This window comes from Xenopus tropicalis, chromosome 8 (genome assembly GCF_000004195.4).
Source record: "Xenopus tropicalis strain Nigerian chromosome 8, UCB_Xtro_10.0, whole genome shotgun sequence".
NCBI lineage: Eukaryota > Metazoa > Chordata > Amphibia > Anura > Pipidae > Xenopus > Xenopus tropicalis.
The window spans coordinates 128,785,294-128,806,697 of NC_030684.2; the positions used below are offsets into that span (position 1 = coordinate 128,785,294).

Genomic DNA, 21,404 nt, shown 5'->3' on the forward strand with positions numbered 1-21,404 from the left:
GTTTAATTAATGTTTTATTGATTTTTTAGTAGACTTAAGGTACGGTCCCTTGGTCCCGGGCATTCTGGATAATGGGACCTATACCTGTACCTTCAGTGTCATAGGGGTTGATGGGTGAACTGGTTTCTACCCTCTACACACAATTAAATATTTATATGGGATAACTGGTCTGTAATATCTGTATAACTGCTGGAATTAGGCTTTCTAATCTGAGAACAGAGAAAAGATTTTGTATGAAGAGGTCTCTATTCTCAATGTAACAGGTGAGAGGAGAGAAATGGTCTTTATTCTTAGTCGAGCAGCTGGAAGACTAAATTCTGCTATAAGTCTAACTGCTGAGATGGCAACGGCTGCTGTCGGACATTAGTCCAGTTGGTGCCATTAGAAAATGAGTCTAAATTTAAAAGCTTAAAGAACAGTAAATTAATCTCGACTCTCAGTCAAAGAGCAGAGATGGGAGAACTGTGAATAGTGCCCTGGTCCCTACTCTTAATATAGAGTAGTATTAGGATTTCAGTTCCGAATGAGTACATTTATACAGTCTATTTCCCCAAGTGTCCAGACAGACTGGAAGGCAGATTTATTCATTTTCTAATTCTAATTTTTTTTTGCAATTTTTTTGACTTCTATAGAAGATCACTGGATATCACAGATTTTTTTTATTTTTGATTGATAAATCTTAAAAATTCTCTCCATAATAAATAGGTTGACTCTTTGAGACAATGGTTGGGTGAACTGTGTCTTTCTTCAGACCACAAAATCAATCATTTCCACGAATGGCAGTCATTTATCGAAAGATCTGAACGTAAAAAGCACAAATGCAAAATAAAGTCGTGAAAATGTGTCTTTTTTTTGACTTGTTGCACAATAACTGCAAGTTTTTCATATTGTCGCACAAAAGCCAATGTCAAAAACCCCAAAAACCTCTTAAACCAGAAAGAAAGATCTTCCATTTATAAAAGGGATATCTGCCATTGATCTCAACAGCTTTTAAAGATGACGTATTTTTGGATTCCCAAGGCTATTTTAGGTTTTCAGGTGACCCGAAAAAGTTGTGGTTTGGAAAATGTCCCCTCACGTTACTATTTATTTGAGTGAATGGGTTTTTCAAAGTGCCTTAGGTCCCATCTAGATCACTGTTCTCAAACTGGAGCCACCTGGAGCAGTGGCTGAGGGGTTTGGCATAAAGGCCAGTTAGGGTCAGCTTTGGGGACAATCCCTATTTGCTGCTGTAGATACTCTTGGAAGCTCCTCTAGATACTCCTCGAACCTTAGCATGAGAGGGAATTTGAGGTTAAGCACTCATTTGCTATATATATTTGAAGCTATGTCCATTATATCAACACATAGATAGAGTTAGGCACTCAACTATATAGATATATATCTATAACCTTACTATGAGTGGTGCTCTAGATTAAATGGTAGCCACATAAATTAAATGGGTCCACCATTGCATTCTGCCAACCAGTCCTACCTGCCCAAAACGAGTTCCCCAGCTGGCACTACTTCACTAGCACCAGCATAAACAACAAGGGACCACCACTGAGAATGGAAAGGTGGAAGCTTCAATCTGCTCTAAAATCTAACCAATGGCAACAAGGTTCTTTCATTGCTTATGTCAGAATAAGCATTAATATATTGACGAGGGGCATCAAATGATAGAAGGAGAGAATGAGTCTATGAAGAAAAGATGAGTAGGAAGAACAGAAATGGAGAATGAAGTAGACTTACATTAAACCTTGGCAACCTGTGACTACATAAATATGGAGGGGACTACTGTAGCTACTGATATATGTGCATGTACAGGTCAGCCCTCCAGCATCTATGCTTGTCAGTGTGCTGCCCTCTGAGAAGCTGGAAAGCTATGCTCAGGATGATAATTGTTAGAGATTTCATAACTGAGATGAGTAAATGAGTCTGAGTAAATTTCCCATGTAATAACCAGGGTTACCCAATGAGGTCAGCCTGAAACCTATAAAGACCTAATGTAAAGCATCTGCTTCAGCCCTAGCAATGTGGCAAACACTCTTGGACTGTTGATATTAATAGAAAAGGAAGTTTGGGGGGGATTTTTAGTGTACCTCATTAAACACGATTTATACTTTCCCCAAAATAAAACTAAGAAGCTCTTTGCCGTCGTACTGATGGCTTCAGAAAACTGGCAAGACAAATGATTAGCATTTTCACACATTTGGATTTAGACATTTCTAGCACCAGGGCTGGGAGCCGGCAGCAGTCACAGAGGTCCCACTGCCATCTGTGGGCATACGCTTCTGCAAGGAGAAGAACAGACTTGTGTGAGCTGCACCCCCACCCTACAGGAACGAGGCAAGCTGCTTCTGAATAAGGCAAGGGAGAATGGCCAGAGCACACAATATCCTCTCTATCCGTGCATACTAAACATTCACTCAAAGTGGCGAATGAATATATAGATATATATTAAGGTCTATACAAAGGGAATAGGACAAGGAGTACAGACAAAGACACAGAGACGTGGACAGACATAGATAAGTCGTTAGAAAGCAGAATGATTATCAGACATAAACTGAGATTCAAACTGATTTAAGATAAATGGTAGAGAGACAGACAGAGATAGATAGATAAATATTAGAAATAGAAAGATAATAGAGACATATAGAAAGACACATAATAGAGACATATAGAAAGACACATAATAGAGACATATAGAAAGACGCATAATAGAGACATATAGAAAGACATAGATGCACAATAAACTAATAACCATACATAATCAGATATGAATAGATATCAGAATAGGAAAATACACAACTGATTAACAAATGCCATAAATAAATGTCTTTATACCGTTCAGCCCTTTTCCTGTGTGATTCTGATCACATTCTCTCCCTATTCTGAAGGGGACAGTAGAATGTTCCCATATTAGCTGTCTCAATTTGGACTTGTTAATTAATTATATTACAACCAAACAACTTTATCATTTCCCTATAAAGAGGAACATTTTACTAAAGAAACAAAGCTCTAACTGATATGTTCCAGCCATTCAGCCTAAGCACCAGGGACTGTACCAAATATGACACTAGGGGAGTACATAAACATTAATTCACTTACTCATCTTGGGGCTTTTAGTTAGCATAACACTGGTGAAATCCATTTCTTTCAAATTTATTTGATGTTATGAAGCTAAAAAGCAACGAAAAAAAAAGACACAATACAACTGAAAATCTTCCTGTACTGAAATTTCGATAGTTTCATATAAATATCTAATACAAATATGCATTGCTCTTAGTCCCTAAACTAGATTATACAGCATATAACCCCAACGCACCAAGAAAATATTACACTGTGTTATTAACATAAGAAATCAGCTGCAAACAGTATAAAAACATTATTATAGGCTTTAATACATATATTATTTAATTTTTTTTATAAGGTCTAAAGTGAAATATGCTGCCGTAATAATATATATACAATATACAATATTTGTATATTTTATGCACAATTCTTCAGAAATGAAAATTCTTTTATCTTTGGAGGTAAGACTATATTTACGGCAGATTACATTCATTAGCTCTGATCTGATTTTTGCATCGATAACGAAAAATAACAACAAATTGATAACATTTGCTTTTTAATGACGGATTTTGGCATTCAGTATTGATATTTTATTTCTTTTAATAAATGACTTCTGATATCCTTGTAATATTTTGGAACACTCTCTATTCAACTGTTCTTTTTCTACAAAAAAACGAATTTTCTGTATTTTACGTGACGCACAAACAAGTCTCAGTTACCCCTGATTGTTGCATTTCCCTATCTAACGCTCTATTACTGAAGTGCTGTATTGTGTGTCTTCTTTAATATTAAATAAAAAAACAAAGGTTTTAGTCATGAAAGACACACACAAAAAAACCCCCAATAAACCATTTCAATTTAATTCTAATTCTGGTTTCTGGAAGAATTCATTTTGTGCAGAACAAAAGAACAAGAACATTTTATTTACTGGGCAGAAATTCACTGATAATTGTTTCTAACATAACTTGTAAAATATACTTACCCCAAACTGGAGGGGGGGGACTATTTATTAATTTTCAAATTTTGAAATTTGGAGCTATTTTTTTAATTAGATTAAATTCAAACATTAATAATGTTAACTCAAACGTCTGCTTATTTATTAATAAAAAATCAAATGTAAAAAAACTGAATTAAAATCAAATTTTTATTCTATCATTTTAATGGGTATACAAGCTCTCAAAAAAATTGGAAAAAATTACATTTTGCCTGGGATTGTTTTCTACGTGAACTCACAAGTTTTAGATGCCAACGTTTATTATTGTACAATGCTATGGAATATGTTGGCGCTTTATATATAAATATTATTATGAATAATAATAATAATAATAATAATAATCCATTTTTTTTTTGCACCATCATTCAAATTTAGGAGTTTTTGCACAAAGAAAATTCGAATTGTCGAAAAAAATTGATTGCGAATCAATTGGGTCTCAAAATGTTGATATAATTCAATAAAAAAATCAAGAATTGTTATTTAGATAAAAATGGGTTTGTTTCAATACAATTAACATTTAAATATTTCACCATATAGATTGTAAGCTCTACGGGGCAGGGACCTTCATCCTTTTGCATCTTTATCTTACATTATCTTTTATTTATTTGTATTTATTGTTATACTTTATATGTATCTATTATTATCTTATTAAACCCCTGTTCGTATTAATGCATTCTACTGTACAGCACTGCGTACATAAGTAGCGCTTTATAAATAAAGATATACAAATTAAAGATATACATTGTTACTACTTATGTTGATGACAGATAAATGCACATTTTTATACAATTTCATTCATAGTATTTATGAAAATTGCGTTTATTTGATTATTATAAAAAAAAAAACACTTTATGGAACTTTTTGGAAGTTACTATATAAATAATATTGGCTGAAACAATTAGTAGAAGTGGGAATGATCGCTTTCATGCTTCGCAACGGGATCTCGTCTTTATCTGCAGTTTATTAAAAATTGACCTTGTATCTGGCGCAGAGTCATTTCAAACATTTGCTAATAATTCCCAGCTGTCTCCGGCCGTGCCCAGGTCTATCCGAAAGCAGCTTTTGAAGTCCCAAGAATAGAATTTTGTGAGGCAGCGACAAAAGGACCACACAAGCGACTTTGTATTTTATTTTAAACTGCAACAGGCGCAGATTTGGGGGGTAAACGCGAAAATAACATCCGCTGCATATTCTACTGCAAATATACATCATTTCAAAGAAGAACAAATAATTGCAGTAATTATTTCTTGAATAATAAATGTAAAAAAATCGTACAAAAAAAACAAAACAAAAAAATTGTCACTTTCTTTTTGCCCGTTCCAGAGCCATTCTGTTGTCTACAACAGTTAATAGCCATAAAGTAGGGATTATGGAATCATTATAATTAAACATAATTAAATGGGGATTAATGATTAGGGCTGCTGGCACGGATACTCGAGTGTAAGATATGCATTCTACGAAGGTAATACGCAAGGTTTCGTGCAGCCGTAGGGTCGAGCCTTAACGAGCTCTTTATAATTACACTAAATGACATCAAAGTGTTATGATTTAAAATAATTGTCCTTATGTAATATCTGAAGCCATTTAGTGCCAAGGGGGCTTAGGCTCCATTAGACAAGCAGTATGGCTGCTTTGAAAGCCGTATATTGACTGTCAATGACCTTCAGAAGTGAGAGGTGCTGATAAGACTGTATGTGAATGTAGGTACTGGCGGAGGTCGGGGAGGAGAAGAAGGCAGTGCAAGCCAGGCCAACGGAAACCACTGCAGGCACTTACGTAAAAAAAATAATCCAGAATTTTATTTTGTTCAAATATTTCAAAATACCAAAAAAAAGATATTTGACACTTACTCCCAGACTAGGGGATGTTAATTGCTATATTGATTATATAAAGGGGCATTTATAGGAAAGCTGCCCTGGACTTCATGGGACAATTAAGATTATTAATGACAGCTTTAACAGGGATAATAGTTAAGACTGAGATAAAGAAGGGCAAACACAGGCAAGTCACAGAGAATACAAACAAAGGGCTGTGGGGGGGAAGAGGGGGGTACCCCATTTATTAAGGCAGAAAATAAGTAAAGAAAACAGAAAATAAAAATATGTAATGTTTTAATTTCCCTTCCCCGAGATATATATATATAAAATTGGCTGGAGAAACAGGGGCCAGGATACATACAACTGAAGAGTAAAGTGTATCACTCGGTGCCATAAAGTACAGCCCCAGTGCAGTTATGTGGGTAACTGCTGTAATCTGAGCCCCAGATATCATTAGGTTCTCCAAAAAGGGGCATTAGGGCATGACAGGTAGTGGGGCTGCCCAGGCAGCAGCCGTAGATAAGAATAAGCAGGGATAGAAGATATAGTAGGACAATATGGCAGCAACAGGACAAGATGGCGACAGCAGGGCATGATGGCAGTAGCAGGACAAGATGGCGACGGCAGGGCAAGATGGCAGCAGCAGGACAAGATGGCGATGGCAGGGCAAGATGGCAACGGCAGGGCAAGATGGCAGCAGCAGGACAAGATGGCGATGACAGGACAAGATGGCGACGGCAGGACAAGATGGCGACGGGAGGGCAAGATGGCAGCAGCAGGACAAGATGGCCGCAGCAGGGCAAGATGGCAGCGACAGGGCAAGATGGCAGAAGCAGGGCAAGATGGCAGTGGCAGGGCAAGATGGTGACAGCAGGACAAGATGGCAGCGGCAGGGCAAGATGGCAGCAGTAGAACAAGATGGCAGCTGCAGGGCAAGATGGCGACGGCAGGACAAGATGGCGACAGCAGGGCAAGAAGGCAGCAGTAACACTGCCCAATTGGCTGGCCTTCATCGAAGGTAGAGATATTTTGCTCACATCACTTGATATAAAAAAAAAACTTAGGTTTTCTCTGTTAAGATGAGTTATAATAAGTATATTTATAGTCAAAATGTGTAATTCCTAGTGTTAATAAGCAACTCAAACCCCATATACCATAATGGCTAATGGCAGGTTAGGCCATAGGAAATATTATTGGTAATATTATATTCCTAATGTGGGTCCAGGCAGATTTCAGCGTAATTGTCCCCAATCCATTTGTCTCCTTCTTTAAAAACCAATGTTGACACGAACGAAACCTTTTTAGGAAACCACAAAGCCCCAAAATCATAATACTTGACCCTAAAAACAGTTTGGCTATTCATTATTTTGCCCCTGAGCTGAGAATGGTTCAGTCCAAAAGTGTCAGTCCAGATTTGTACAGCGCTGCGGAACATGTTGGCGCTTTATAAATAAATGTTAATAATAATAATAACAGTCTCCTGTTGGGTTCTGGGAGTTGCAGTTCACTAAGGTATGGAGCCTGCAGACCCCTATTCTATAATAGTCCTTTTTTTTTTTTTACCATATTTATCTATATTGATTTTTATTTTATAATTCCTTTAGCCAGGCAAAGCCTAAAGCAAAGCAAGATATAATAACATTAAACTATTACAGCAATTAAGCAACTATAAATGCGAAGCTAATTAACCGCAGAAGAGTAAAAGGTAACCAGACAATTAGCTTATTAGGGCAATAAATGCCGTATCACAGTTAAAAAAAAGCAATGCTGCCCCCTACTGGCCAGAATGTATATTAAAGCGCTTTACTTCTATAGCGTTCAGTAAAATTAAACCAGGTAAAGGCCCCATGAAACGGGATTTCTGTTTTGCAAATACCTCTGTTAAAATACAACAGTTGTGTTACGATGGCAGGGGCCGGGTAAAAACAAAGTTCAAGCTAAGCCCCGCTCCTGTGACAGAAGCAAACACGGCCGCGGGATTTCCTCAAAGGGTTTCAATACAGTGGGATTCTGGGAATTGTAGTTTATTAGCCGCATTAAGGTGAAGAAGGAAGTTGGAGTTACAGCACGGAGGAACTACAATTCCCTACGAGACAGGACGCGTCCTCTGACAGAACGCGGAAATACGCTCTGACCTAAGATTGGCTGTTGACCATAGGATTCCCGGGCCGAACCATACCAGGACGCCTCAGGTACCATAATATTACTGTTATTATTGGCTAATGCCTAGACTCTATACTCTATTCTGTTATCATACCGCTAGGAAGTAACCCATAGCAACCAATCACATTTTTGCTTTCATTGTATTGCCAGCTGGCTGAGCAAATGGAATCACTGATTGGTTGCTAAGGGTAGCTGTCCAGGGGCACAGTGTCAGGGTAGTTTTATTATCAAGATATTGTTTTTTTATTAGGTTACAGACTTGTGACAGTGCAGGGATCATATTTTGTTTCTTCTTCCTCTGTTCCTGGATAGTTATGGGCTGCATTTAGGGTTGCCACCTTTTTTCCCCCAAGTCTGACCAGGCTGCGGTCCAGGGAAGCCAGTGACTTCATAGGGGTGGGAATGGGCACATTGGGGGCAGGGTAGGGTTGCCACATTTCTTGAAAAAAATACCGGCCTTCCTATATTATTATGTTTTTCCCTATTAATAACATTGACATGAAGAATAATTTTTTCCGGCCAGGCCTGTAAAGTACTGGCCAGGTGGTAACTCTAAGGCAGGGTGTGGGTGGATCGGGGCAGGTATGGGCTGATTAGGGGTGGGAAGGACATGGATTACAAATTTACTGGCAATTACATTGCCGTATTACCAACTTGGTGGCAACACTAACTGCATTAAAGGTCCCCATACACTATAAGATCCGCTCGCTTGGCGATGTCGCTAAGCGAGCGGATCTTCACCCGATATCCCCACCTATGGGTGGGCGATATCGGGTAGCAAGGGACTTAAAAAAAAAATAATCCCTGGGGCCAAACGATCGGATTACATTTAAGGTTATGGGGCAGTCGGTTCGGGGACCGCATCAACGAGCCGATGCGGTCCCCGATCCAACTGGATTTTCTAACCTGGCCGATCGAGATCTGCCCAATTTCAGGCCAGATATCGGTCGGCCAGGTCGCTCTGTTCTGCCCATACACGGGCCGATTAGCTGCCGAATCGGTCCAAGGGACCAATATCGGCAGCTATAGTCGGCCCGTGTATGGGGGCCTTAAGTCACGAAAATATTTTGTTGGCCTCCACAGATAGAGCCTCACAAGTAGTCCAAGGGCATTGGCACATGATGCCCATACAAACACTTGTAATTAGAATTGTGGCAGTCGAAGCCTCAGTTGCCTACAGGCCCCACGATCACTCTGAGGTGATTTCCATGAGGGGCAATATTGGCCAAAAGCAATAATAAGCTCACAGTTACACCATGTGCCTTTGCTCACAATGTTTTTAAGCCTGAAATGCAGGGGATCCCCAACCTTTCTTACTCGTGAGCCACAGTCGAATGTAAAAAGACTTGGAGAGCAACACAAGCACCATAAAAGTTCATGGAGGTGCCAAATAAGGGCTAAGATTGGCTATTAGGGGCCTCTATGCACACTATCAGCTTACAGGGGGGCTTTATTTGGTAGGAAATCTTTTTTTTTTATTCAACCAAAACTTGCCCCCAAGTCAGGAATTCAAAAATAACTCCCTGGTTTGGGGGCACTGAGAGCAACATCCAAGGGGTTGGGGAGCAACATGTTGCCCCAGAGCCACTGGTTGGGGATCACTGCTGAAATGGAATCCAAATGCTTTCTGGGTAAGCACACACAAAAATATAGATGTTTCCTACTATGTTCACATATAAGTAACTTGGGATTTCTCTTTGGCCTGTAGCTCCTTCCCATGCTGATGCTACCGTTGAGCCTGCTCCGAACTAAATGCAGGATACCTTGGACACTGGTCACATTGCCGTATTCTAGATCACAGCTTTACATGGAGAGGCCAGTGGAGAACGCTATCCGATCCAAACTGACTGAGACCCTGAAGCCCAGCCACTTGGAGGTGCTGAATGAGAGCTATATGCATGCGGTGCCCAAGGGCTCGGAAACGCACTTTAAGGTGGTGGTGGTGTCGGAGAGCTTCCTCGGCAAGTCTCTGATCCAGAGGCATAGACTGGTGAATGAACTGCTGAAGGACGAGTTAGCTGGTCCTGTTCATGCCTTGTCCATCCAAGCCAAAACCCCTCAACAATGGGAGGAAAACCCTGCCATCAGCAAAAGCCCAGCCTGCATGGGGGGCTCGAAGCATGACCCTGAGATGGGCAGGAAACTTGGCACTCAAGTGTAGATGTGACCCCTCTAATAATGGGAACTTATATGTGAGATAAAGCAAAACATCTGATAACTACATTTTACTATTTCTGTAAAGAACTGTGAAAATTGTTAGATAAACCTGTTTGTGACCAGCTGTGGGCTGCGTACAAAATGGGTGCAGAGCGCTTCTGTACGTTTATGTGGTAGTCAATAATGGGTTACGGTGATGTCCCTGTCAAATGTAGGAATTAAATCATTATGTGCTGATAAATAGTGCTGTGTTTATTTCATATACTGCTTCCTCCCTGTATGCCAGTCTCACATTCTAGTATTGGCATTGTTACAGTTCCTTTTGCAGTGCTCTGAATGCCTCCTGGGGCAATGTATAAATGGAGAAGAAAAGCAACATCCAGTTTGGTGATGTGCAGGCCAGCCTGAAACCTGTGGGCATGCAATTTTAGCGGCGTGTGCGGGCTCCGTCCACAACCCAACCGATTCCTCCAGTGGCTGCCTGCCATTAGCTTATTTATATACTTACATCTGCTTTCCCCCCTTTTCTGACTTTACAGATGGACGGGTCAGGCACAGATATATAAATAATAGGGATGCGCGGAATCCACTATTCTTGGATTTTGCCAAGCCCCGAATCCTTCGTGAAAGAAGGATGTGACAAAAAGTCACGTGATTTTCGGATTTGGTTTGGCCAGGAGCGTGGATTCGGCCAAATTTGAATCCTACTGAAAAAGGCAGAATCCCGAGATTCGCTGCATCCCTAATAAATAATTCCAGCTTGCTGGGTCAGGAGGTGAGTGGGTTACGGTCAGGTGGGTGTCAGCTTTTTGCCAACCCACACATCACTTTTCCTCGCACTGGCCTCTGCCCAGTATGAGACATCAATCGGGAATGTTCCAGTATCCCTTAATTGTGATTTATGAATCTGTAAGCTGGCCATACACCCACAGATGATATTGTACGAAACCTCATTTTGTACGATATTCGGTGCGTGTATCGCTGCTTGAGGAGGCTGTGGATATCGGTCGACTCGTCGATCAGGCACCATTGAAGGCCATTAGGTAAATAATTGAGAAAATGTTTGCTTCATTAGACTTTTGTATGTTTAAAAGTTGGCAAACACTTATAAATCCCTGGCACAATTCTTTTAGGAGCAAAAGCCTATGAAGGTGGCTGGGCATAAATAAATAAAAAAATTGAATGGTTCATCATTCAGGGCAGTAAGCACTGGTAAGGCCAGCTTTATTCTGCTATCGGATATCACAGGGGCATTTAAATGGATTTGGTTTCATGATTTCCTAATATCTTTATTTTCACCCCTAGCACTCTGTGATTTATGTTCTTTAAAATGATTCTCTTATTAACAATATAACATATAATTAACATGCTTGGGTGCTGTAATTGCCTTTCACCCATTCATTTGCAGAGTCCAGTGTAGTGACATCCCCAACCAATGCACACATTGCTTGAAAGCTAAGAAAAAAGGGGTTTTTATTGTCCCACAAACATATATAAGAAAGCAGTATGCTAGATATATCTAAAACTTTTTCCACCTGATTATAACAGTCAATGGCCAGGCCTCACACAGAATTATAAAGTGGATTGCAAGCTATATTTTGGCTTGTTCCATGGCCTAATGCCTCACCACTGATACATCTTTGGGCCACACACACTGAATAGATCACCCTGCAATCCTGTTGGATAACAATTCCTGTTTCTAAATAGGAAATCTGGTTTGCAAATGTTCCTCAGAACAATTCTGTTTAATTCTGGTTAAGGATTAAGACCTTAACAATGCTTTATATTGGTACCAAGCTTGTATGCAGTCCTTTAATAGGGATGCACCGAATCCAGGATTAGTTTCGGAATTAGGTCAAGATTCTGGCTTTTTCGACAAGATTCGGCCGAATCCACGCTCCTGGCTGAACCAAATCCGAATCCTAAAAATCAAGTGACTTTTTGGATTCGCCCAAATCCTTTACGAAAGATTCGGGGGGTTGGCCGAATCCAAAAAAGGGGATTCAGTGCATCCCTATCCTTACTGGAAAGGCTATTCTCTGTATCTACTGCCCCTTCCGCTTGTTGCCTTTTGGTTTTTCTTCCTCCAGCTGCATGTTGTGTTGCGTGGTTCTTGTGATTATGTGCTTCCTGAACTCTTATAAACTCTTAGCAGTGACCTATAAATTAGCAGCGTAATACAATATGTGATCATTTTAGTCATGTTATGCAGTTGTTATTATGGTATGAAGTCTCAGTTGTATGAGCTATATGGAGTCCACTCAAGCTTTAGTGCCAAGCAAACCTTGTGCACAGCTACGTTTATTATACAAGGGCTCGGAACTTACATCCACTGATTGGGCGAGCCTCCATTTGTGGAAAAATTGTATTGTACCAAATGCATGAAGACAAAATCCAGATTGATTCCATAGAACTTGCCCCAGGAATGCTTGTGTAGGTGTTACAGATCCATACCATGTGCTTTCCATGGTGCCGAGATCAATAGGAAGCTTTGCATTGATTGACCATCACACACATCATTACACATGGGTTTACATTTATTTTATTGACATTGTTGCTCTCTCTGGAAATCACCTTCCCAAGGAGCGTGGATTCTCACACAAACCTTTCACAGCACCATATCAGCATAACAATAAAATACCTCTCATATAGCAATTTGTTGTTTTATATATATATATATATATTATATATAGACAAAATGGATCATTTGCAGGACAATATTTGTAATTTCTTAGACCTCCGCTGTTTTTTTGTTTTTTGTTTTTTACAAACATCTAAACTACAGCACAGTACAGTTTGCAAACAGACATTGCTACATATGTGAGGACCAAGTACGACGAAGGAATGGGTAGAGAACAAGAAAAATATTAATTGGACACAGAGATACGGAGATGGGAAAATCCGAGAGAAGCTGATATCCTAAAAGGGCTGGACAAATTAACTTCGATTCACATAGAGACATTTGTATTTTTTTCCTCTTTTGTTGGGTGTTGACTTGAATTGTGGCTATTTTAATGCTGTGTTGCCTTACATTAGTTTTGTCATCAGTATATTGCTCTGATTGGCTACTTTCTACAGCCCTGTGAACATCTAATTCACTGATTGGTTACAGGTTGGTCGTAGCCATGCCCATTTTGAAGTTATTTACAAAGTGATGCCATTAGATGCTCACGAGATGTTTTACATAGTTTAGTTACTTCCGAACATACGTAGACATGAGGAATGAAAAGTCAGTGCCATTACAAACATGATTGCACAACGGTGTTTGTTCTAACCTGGAGAAGATTGTCGAAACTACTTGCTGATATTGGCATTAAACAATCATCCCCTGTATTTTGAAGACAACACTAAACTTACCACAATTTAACAATTTTATCAAACCACATGGTCCTCTGAAGGTTAATAAATAAAATTCTCTTGAGCTCGTAATATATTTGTATTGACTGATAATTGAATCTTTTTCTTGTGAACCTGGAACAAGACCACTGCTATGCGATACAACAATGTTGCATATTCACCTTCCTTTGGAGCCACTAGAAGTTGGGGTAGAATTTAATGAACAAAAAATGAAACTTAATGGGTTTGTCATTTTTCAACCTCAACCACTTTGTAACTCACCTAATAAAGTATCTTTGGTTTACAAAATTCAAAGTATTATGTAAAACCCTGTTTGGAGCGGAGAAGACATTCCATAAATCAGCAATAAAATGCTAAAACGGATTGAACTGACCTGTTTTTGTGGATTCTAGGAAAGTTGAGGAGACTCCATCCTTGATAGGATGATCTAAGGAAATAGCCTCCCACCTATTAACGTAAGAATGTTTTGTGGCCTAGATCCGCTTCTTTAATGGACTTCTGACCTCCTTACCTCTGTGTCACTATTACATATCATACCTCAAACACAGCTAAAACTATTGCATCAGTTATTGTAGAACAAGTTCAAACGCCAGATAGACAAAAGAGAAAAAAAAAATAAAGTATAAAAATATTTGGCAATAAATGACAAGTGACGTATACACGGCACACAAAGTGATTGTCACAATGTTGTTCATGACAAGCCGGCAATGACTGCATGGAGTCCATTTTAGCGTTTTACAGTTTAGTAGAAGTCCTGTGTAAGCAACAAGTTTTCCTTTCCTCCCACCCCTCATCATTTTGTCGGAGGGGTTGAATCTCAAAGGATTGCGTCCTTGCTGGCTCACTCACAGGCAAATTAAATCGAGGACATCATCAGGTTGCATGTTGAAGCCACAATATCCCATACTCCAGACAGAAATTTGCATGTCAATATACACCCCTTGTATCTGCAAGGTTGATAGCAAAGAACGACATACGACGGAGCCATAAACATGAGCAAGAGGTGATGACCCAGTATCAAACTCAAAAGTCCTATTGATTCTAAATGAGTTATGACTTTTGTTGTCATTGTTGACGTTGTCGTCAGTTGTATAAACTATGGATATAACTACAATGATTGTGTCTGGTTAATTACAGAGTTCTATTTCCTACCGTGCAGAGTTTCACTAAGCAATACATTAATCTTAGTAACGGATGGAATGTATCATATTTTAGGCTGTCGACATACTAAGGAATACAGCCGGAAAATGTAGCCACAACTAACAAAAGCAGTTCACACCAGAGATACTTTAGTAACGTACTAGTTGGCTGGAAGCTATGTTCTAGCCTGACTTTAAGGTGATGTTATATGATGTGTAACTGCCATGTTATTTACCTTGGCTGAGACATTCATCAAAGATTTTGACAGCTTGCAATGGACAAAGACGTTCCCTTGAACATGTCTATGAAGAATGTCTCAACCAAGGTAAATAACATGGAGTGTCTCAGCTGAGGGATGTGTAGTGGCAGCTTTCGGACTTAAAAATGGCTGACTTATATCTAATGGCAGAAGTACTGAGCTTATACTAAAGTCGGTAGCATTAGCACAGAATTTAGGTAACCAGAAAATAACAGTATTGCTCCAATCTGAGGGATTGTCCTGCTAGGAAAGTTACCCGTTAATAGTATTAAATGGGAAATGAGGTGTAGGCAAACCATAAAATTCTCAAAATCTTCAACCACTGTATAATATTAAACACAGTATTTTCTGTAACTGCATAGGATTATACACTATATAGCCAAGAGTATCCAGACATCCCTTCTAAATACTGGAATTGGCTAATTAACCACATCTATTGTTGCAGAGAACGGCCCCACTACATCATACAATGGCTTGACATTTCAGTGCTTCTTACTTTGTGGCAACAGTTACGGGAAGACCCTTTCTTGTTTCATATAATTCTGTAGCCTTATGCTATTAATATATTAACAGATCTCCTCTGTGACTTCTAATATCCTATGTTATAGTAGTTGTTCTATTATTCTATAGATGATAAGGCCAAAAGTATGTTGACACCTGCCTGTCAAACCAAGGGTATTGAAGTTGGTCCTGTTTTTGTTACTAAAAAATAAGCTTTTTACTCTCTACTCTTCTGGAAAGATTTTCCACTAGACGTTGGTGGGATTTTCTTCCATTCATCGGAAGAGGTTGGGCACTGATGTTGGGGATCAGTCCTGGCTCCAGTTTATCCCACAGGGGTTTAGTTGGATTGAGGCAAGGGCTTCCTATCTCTGCAAACCAATTCTGTATGGACCTTACTTTGTGTACTAGGTTATGAGGTCTGTGGTTGGAGTTCCAAAATTGTGGCATCATAACAATCTTCTCTGACAGCTTTTGAAAGGATGTTATTATACTAACAATTGTAAACTTGCCTATATAAGTTGTCTATGACTTGTCTAAGATGTCTTTCATTCAAAGGTTATAGTTCGGTAAAGCAATGAAAAAATGTAATTCAAACATATATTAATGAAAGTTTGGCTGCAGAACACACCATTATGGGTCTTAGTAATATTTCATTGTCCTCGGAACTAGAAACTGTTTTGCATCTATTGAAGAGCCTCCATATTGATATACCAGCTTTTACATACTTAGTGCTACTTCATTGATTGACCTCAGCTCTGAAAAACTAACATGTATTAATGATCCACCATTTTGAAATACTACATTTCATGTGCTTATTGTTACTTCATTGACCTAAGTACTGGAAGCTGTTTGGCATCTATTGAAGATCTGCCATTTTGAAATACCAGCTTTCTTGTAGGGAATGTGGATCTAAAGGAAGAACATGGTGACAAAACCTAAAGCATATGCCTGGCAATAATCTTTATTCCTGGGACCGACCATAACCTAAGACATTTTACGATATCTGCTGGTGTGAACTACTGAAGGTGATCTGAGAGATCGAAAGAAGGTCGTTTTCAGAAAACACGAAATTCTATTTGGTAATCCTAACTACCATACAATGATGCAAGACAGAGCATCAGTACACAATGCCTATTTTCTACCATTGAAAAATAATTTTATTTCTCATTTTTTCTCTTTGTTTACATTTCTGTACAAATCAGTACATAGTTATGCTTCAAACTAATGACATAATTATTGATTATTCTATTAGACCAATTGCAGTCAGCAGAGAGACATGGCATAATCAGACAAACGTCAGGCTTGCAAAGGACATTTACAAACAGCCTCTCTTTTCTGCTGTAAACTATTCTGTATTTTCAATACCTAAAATGTCTCGTATTCTAGAATCAATTGGTTATTTTATCCATCAGCCTCTACTTACTAAGAATTTCAGGCAAAATAAGTTCAATAGTATAAAACCTAAGACCAAATTCCAGCGCATTTCTATCCATATTTGACATGTTGGCGTGGGACAAATTCTTAGAATGCATAATAATCCCCATAAGCCATAAGGTCCAGAGCCAAAGGACCCGTGCCAAGCAATGATCCTTCTGTTGTGTAGCTTTAGATCTTTAATCATTGTTTTATAGAACATTTAACGAGGCAAATGCCCAGCCAGCATTTTAGCCGCTGCTTCTTGGCCGGTTCCACTTGCAATTTTCGTCTTCTGCAGAATTAGGGTCCCTTGTGCTTGAAAACATAATATATTAGCCCACTTTTTTCAAGATATGTTTGATATCTTCTGTGTAAGAGATAACAAAGGCTTTTCTAAAATGACTAATCTCACTAAATATCGATTTTCATTAGCCTACAATTCCCCACTCAACCCCCAATATATTATGAATAAATATGTATATACAATACTGTACACAAAATGGCAGTCTTACCTATTTATCATATAAACATATTATATTCTAATTCTATATTTTGATCATTGTGTGTTGTTACAATACCCGGCAGGGTTTTTCCAGATAACTCGCCGCCCGTTTTTACATTTGCAGGATCGGAGAATGGCACTTTTAAGAAAGCAGTGCTGTTTAAGGGACAAAGGAAAGTTAATTAACAGAGATATGTCTCCCTAAGCTTCTTGGTTTAAGACTTAATTGGACCACATGAAACTGGCTTGATTTAGCATTGGTTTATGGAATTACATTAAGGGGCCTATTCGTCAAAGTACGAGTTTGAATCCCGAAATGGGAAAATTCGGATTAAATACGATCATTTCTGATCGTAAATGCTTGCAAAAAAATCATATTAGTTATGATAATATTGTACTGGCAATACGAAAGTCACATAATTTTTCGTATCCGAACGATCGTAAACGCTGGGAAAACCTTTCTGACTTTGAACCATCAGTGCATGATTTGGGAAGCCTCCTATAGGGCTCAATGGCACTCTGCAGCTCCAACCCGGCCCAAGGAAAGTCTCCCATAGGGCTCAATGGCACTCTGCAGCTCCAACCCGGCCCAAGGAAAGTCTCCCATAGGGCTCAATGGCACTCTGCAGCTCCAACCCGGCCCAAGGAAAGCCTTCCATAGGGCTCAATGGCACTCTGCAGCTCCAACCCGGCCCAAGGAAAGCCTCCCATAGGGCTCAATGGCACTCTGCAGCACCAACCCGGCCCAAGGAAAGTCTCCCATAGGGCTCAATGGCACTTTGCAGCTCCAACCTGGCCCAAGGAAAGTCTCCCATAGGGCTCAATGGCACTCTGCAGCTCCAACCTGGCCCAAGGAAAGTCTCCCATAGGGCTCAATGGCACTCTGCAGCTCCAACCCGGCCCAAGGAAAGCCTCCCATAGGGCTCAATGGCACTCTGCAGCTCCAACCCGGCCCAAGGAAAGTCTCCCATAGGGCTCAATGGCACTCTGCAGCTCCAACCCGGCCCAAGGAAAGTCTCCCATAGGGCTCAATGGCACCCTGCAGCTCCAACCCGGCCCAAGGAAAGTCTCCCATAGGGCTCAATGGCACCCTGCAGCTCCAACCCGGCCCAAGGAAAGTCTCCCATAGGGCTCAATGGCACTTTGCAGCTCCAACCCGGCCCAAGGAAAGTCTCCCATAGGGCTCAATGGCACTCTGCAGCTCCAACCCAGCCCAAGGAAAGCCTCCCATAGGGCTCAATGGCACTCTGCAGCTCCAACCTGGCCCAAGGAAAGTCTCCCATAGGGCTCAATGGCACTCTGCAGCTCCAACCCGGCCCAAGGAAAGTCTCCCATAGGGCTCAATGGCACTCTGCAGCTCCAACCTGGCCCAAGGAAAGGCACAATACCGAAGCTTAAATGAATCCGAAACTTTCGTACTCATTGCAACAATACGATTTTGTCACGTAATTTTTTATGCACAGTACGAAAAAGTTGAAAAAAATAACGAAAAATCAGCAAAAATACACAAGGTACGGAAAATTAGAAAAAAAATAGTTTTTTTTGTATTCGGAGCCGATCGTACTTTGATGAATAGGCCCCTCAGTTCAAATCAGATATGTTTTTAAGACATTAAATTAGTTTATGCAACAAGATGCTTCAAGTTTGTAAATGCCATGGGGCTTCTACTAATATTGGCTACATTGGCAATGCCAATGTCAATATGGAACACTAATCTGGAGAGAAATGAAAGCCCAGTATAGCGTGTATAGTGGCCATACACGTAAAAAATCCACTGGCCTGGTGAAGTCGCCAAGCGAGCGGATATGGGCGATATCAGGGGAATTTAGGCTAATTCAAATTGTAACGACTGATAAAGGCGAAGTCGGCTCGGGGACCACATCAACGAGCCAACGCGGTCCCCGATCCGGCTGAATTTTTTAACCTGCCCGAACGATATCTGCCCAATTTCAGGCCAGATATAGGTTGGGCAGGCCAGTCATTGTTTCCCCTACACGAGCCGATAAGCTGCCAAATCGTTCTAAGGGACCAATATCGGCAGCTACGATCGGCATGTGTATGGCCACCTTTAGTTAGATTGTAATAGTTGATACAAGGTGGTTCAATCTCTTTTACCAAGGACATTTTACAACCCCCTTTTCAGACTGCGATTCCAAGGAAATTCCCTCTCTTTCCTGTGGGGAAAAGGCAAAGACAGGAAAGCTGGACATAGACAGGCAGACATTGGCCGCAGACTGGTGGTTCTCAAATAAATCAAAAGCTAAAACAATGGCCTCCTTGAGCAATACCTGAGCATTGTTGGTCAGATATTGACAATGTTCTCTGGGCCACCATTGCTCCTCTTGGGATCCAGTTGTTGGCACAAGGAGTGAAGATCTGATCAGCCTGTGTATATCTAGCTTATGGTACTAAGACCTGTTAACAGATTCTGGCTTTAATGCTTAAATTAAGAAAATTAAGGCTGTGGCCTTGTGGAGATACAAACCCCAGTGTGTTCGCTGGTGAAGAAAGTAGGAGATGTATTTCCACAGCTTCTGGAGACGTTCCCCTTCCTCATCCAAGGACTAACAGGCCTTGAAGCCACGACAACGGAATATTTTATATTTAACTACTCCTTATATCCAGGATATGCTTTAAAAAGTCATCAGCAACTGATATATTTTTTTTTAGAAGTTTGTGCATATAAAATTATATATATTTTACAAAGTATGGCAGTTGATTCGAATTAATTTTACCTTGTTTGTGTGCTCAACCCAACAAAGTTTAACATTTCTGACCTGCTCTTTAATTGCTTTGTGCTTTTAAGAAAATTTGACAGATATCTAGACTATCTAACTAGAGGTCTGTGGAACTGTGCCATCGTTTAAAGGAATGTTTGACTGCTTTCCAGTGTATACGTTGATACTCAAGTTCCCATTGCAGGTTGCCTACGGCAGACATGTTTTAATGGGAATACAACTGTATAATAAGTGCCACTGATACCAGTATCATTGTACATTGAATAATATAGGATGTCGAGTGAATGTGTTCTAAGTGCACTGCTGCCACCTAGTGTGTAGATCCGGTATCCAAACCATATTGCCCCACTCTGTCTGAATTTATATACATATAACTAAGTATGGCCATAACTTATTAAGGTCTATGTAATAACCTTTGTGAAGAGTATTTGTTGTAGGTTTGATATGTCAAGTTATACGTTTTTTTTTCCAATGGTTCTACAACAGGTAGTAATTTATTTAAGTAAACAATCATTTCACCAATTATTATATATATATATATATATATATATATATAGGTGCAATGACCTCATCAACTATTTCCTATGTTCCCAGCAGTGTACCCTTTAGTTCTTACACATCTCTGCTCTGGACTTCAAGTCTGAATTGGTTCTTGTCCAGCTCAGCAAGGGTAAGAGTAAGCCAGACAGAGAAGGGTCTGCATATGGGTTATATATATATATATATGTATGGTCCTGTGCAGCGGCAAACACTATCTGGTAAAAAGGGGTTTGGGAGCTTTAAAGGGGTACGTCACCATAACATTTTAGTATAATGTAGGCAGTATTATCCCAAGACAATTTGCAGTTGCCCTTCATTTTTTATTTTGAAATATTTGCATTTTATAGTGTGCAGTTTACAACCTTGGAAATATAACGGCTATCCGTGTTGCTAGGGTTTAATTACCCTCTCAACCTGGCAGCAGTTGGGAAGTCTGTTTTTGGTTGTCTGGGTCAGTGACCCCAAAAACATTGTCAGCTGAAAGCCAGAATGAGAAGGCTAATAATTACCAATTGGAAATATGCTTCCCATCTGTAGCATACTGCAAACTCATTTAAAGGTGAACCTTCCCTTTTAAACCAATATCAGCAAATGTAGGTTATTCTTGCCGTCTGTCAGTAGTTACCACCTGTATGTCGAGACCATTGCTGTTTTTTTCAGATGATAAAGAATTATTTTTTACATAAACCTCAAGAATCTTCGAGTCAATGTTCTCAGAAACAAGGGAATGTAGGAAGCCTCAATCCTCCTTTTTCTCTTTTTA

The 21,404-nt window shown here is 39.8% G+C and overlaps 1 protein-coding gene and 1 long non-coding RNA gene across 2 annotated transcripts; one reads left to right on the forward strand and one right to left on the reverse strand.

Moving 5' to 3' along the window:
- Positions 1–1,999: 1,999 nt before the first annotated feature.
- On the reverse strand, positions 2,000–7,835 carry LOC116407059. The gene is made up of 3 exons (XR_004220032.1): positions 7,742–7,835; positions 3,091–3,162; positions 2,000–2,273 (listed from the first exon to the last, which is right to left on the reverse strand). It is a non-coding gene; the product is annotated as an uncharacterized LOC116407059 (long non-coding RNA).
- Positions 7,836–7,945: 110 nt separating this feature from the next.
- On the forward strand, positions 7,946–10,426 carry bola1 (bolA family member 1). Its single transcript, XM_012969620.3, has 2 exons — positions 7,946–8,057; positions 9,737–10,426. Exon 2 carries the CDS (start codon positions 9,746–9,748, stop codon positions 10,187–10,189), a length of 444 nt encoding a protein of 147 aa, XP_012825074.2. The 5' UTR covers positions 7,946–8,057; positions 9,737–9,745; the 3' UTR covers positions 10,190–10,426.
- The last annotated feature ends 10,978 nt before the right edge of the window (positions 10,427–21,404 follow it).

Excerpts from the sequence above, each read along its gene's own strand:
- bola1 (XM_012969620.3), top strand. The coding sequence starts at position 9,746 with ATGCTGATGCTACCGTTGAGCCTGCTCCGAACTAAATGCAGGATACCT.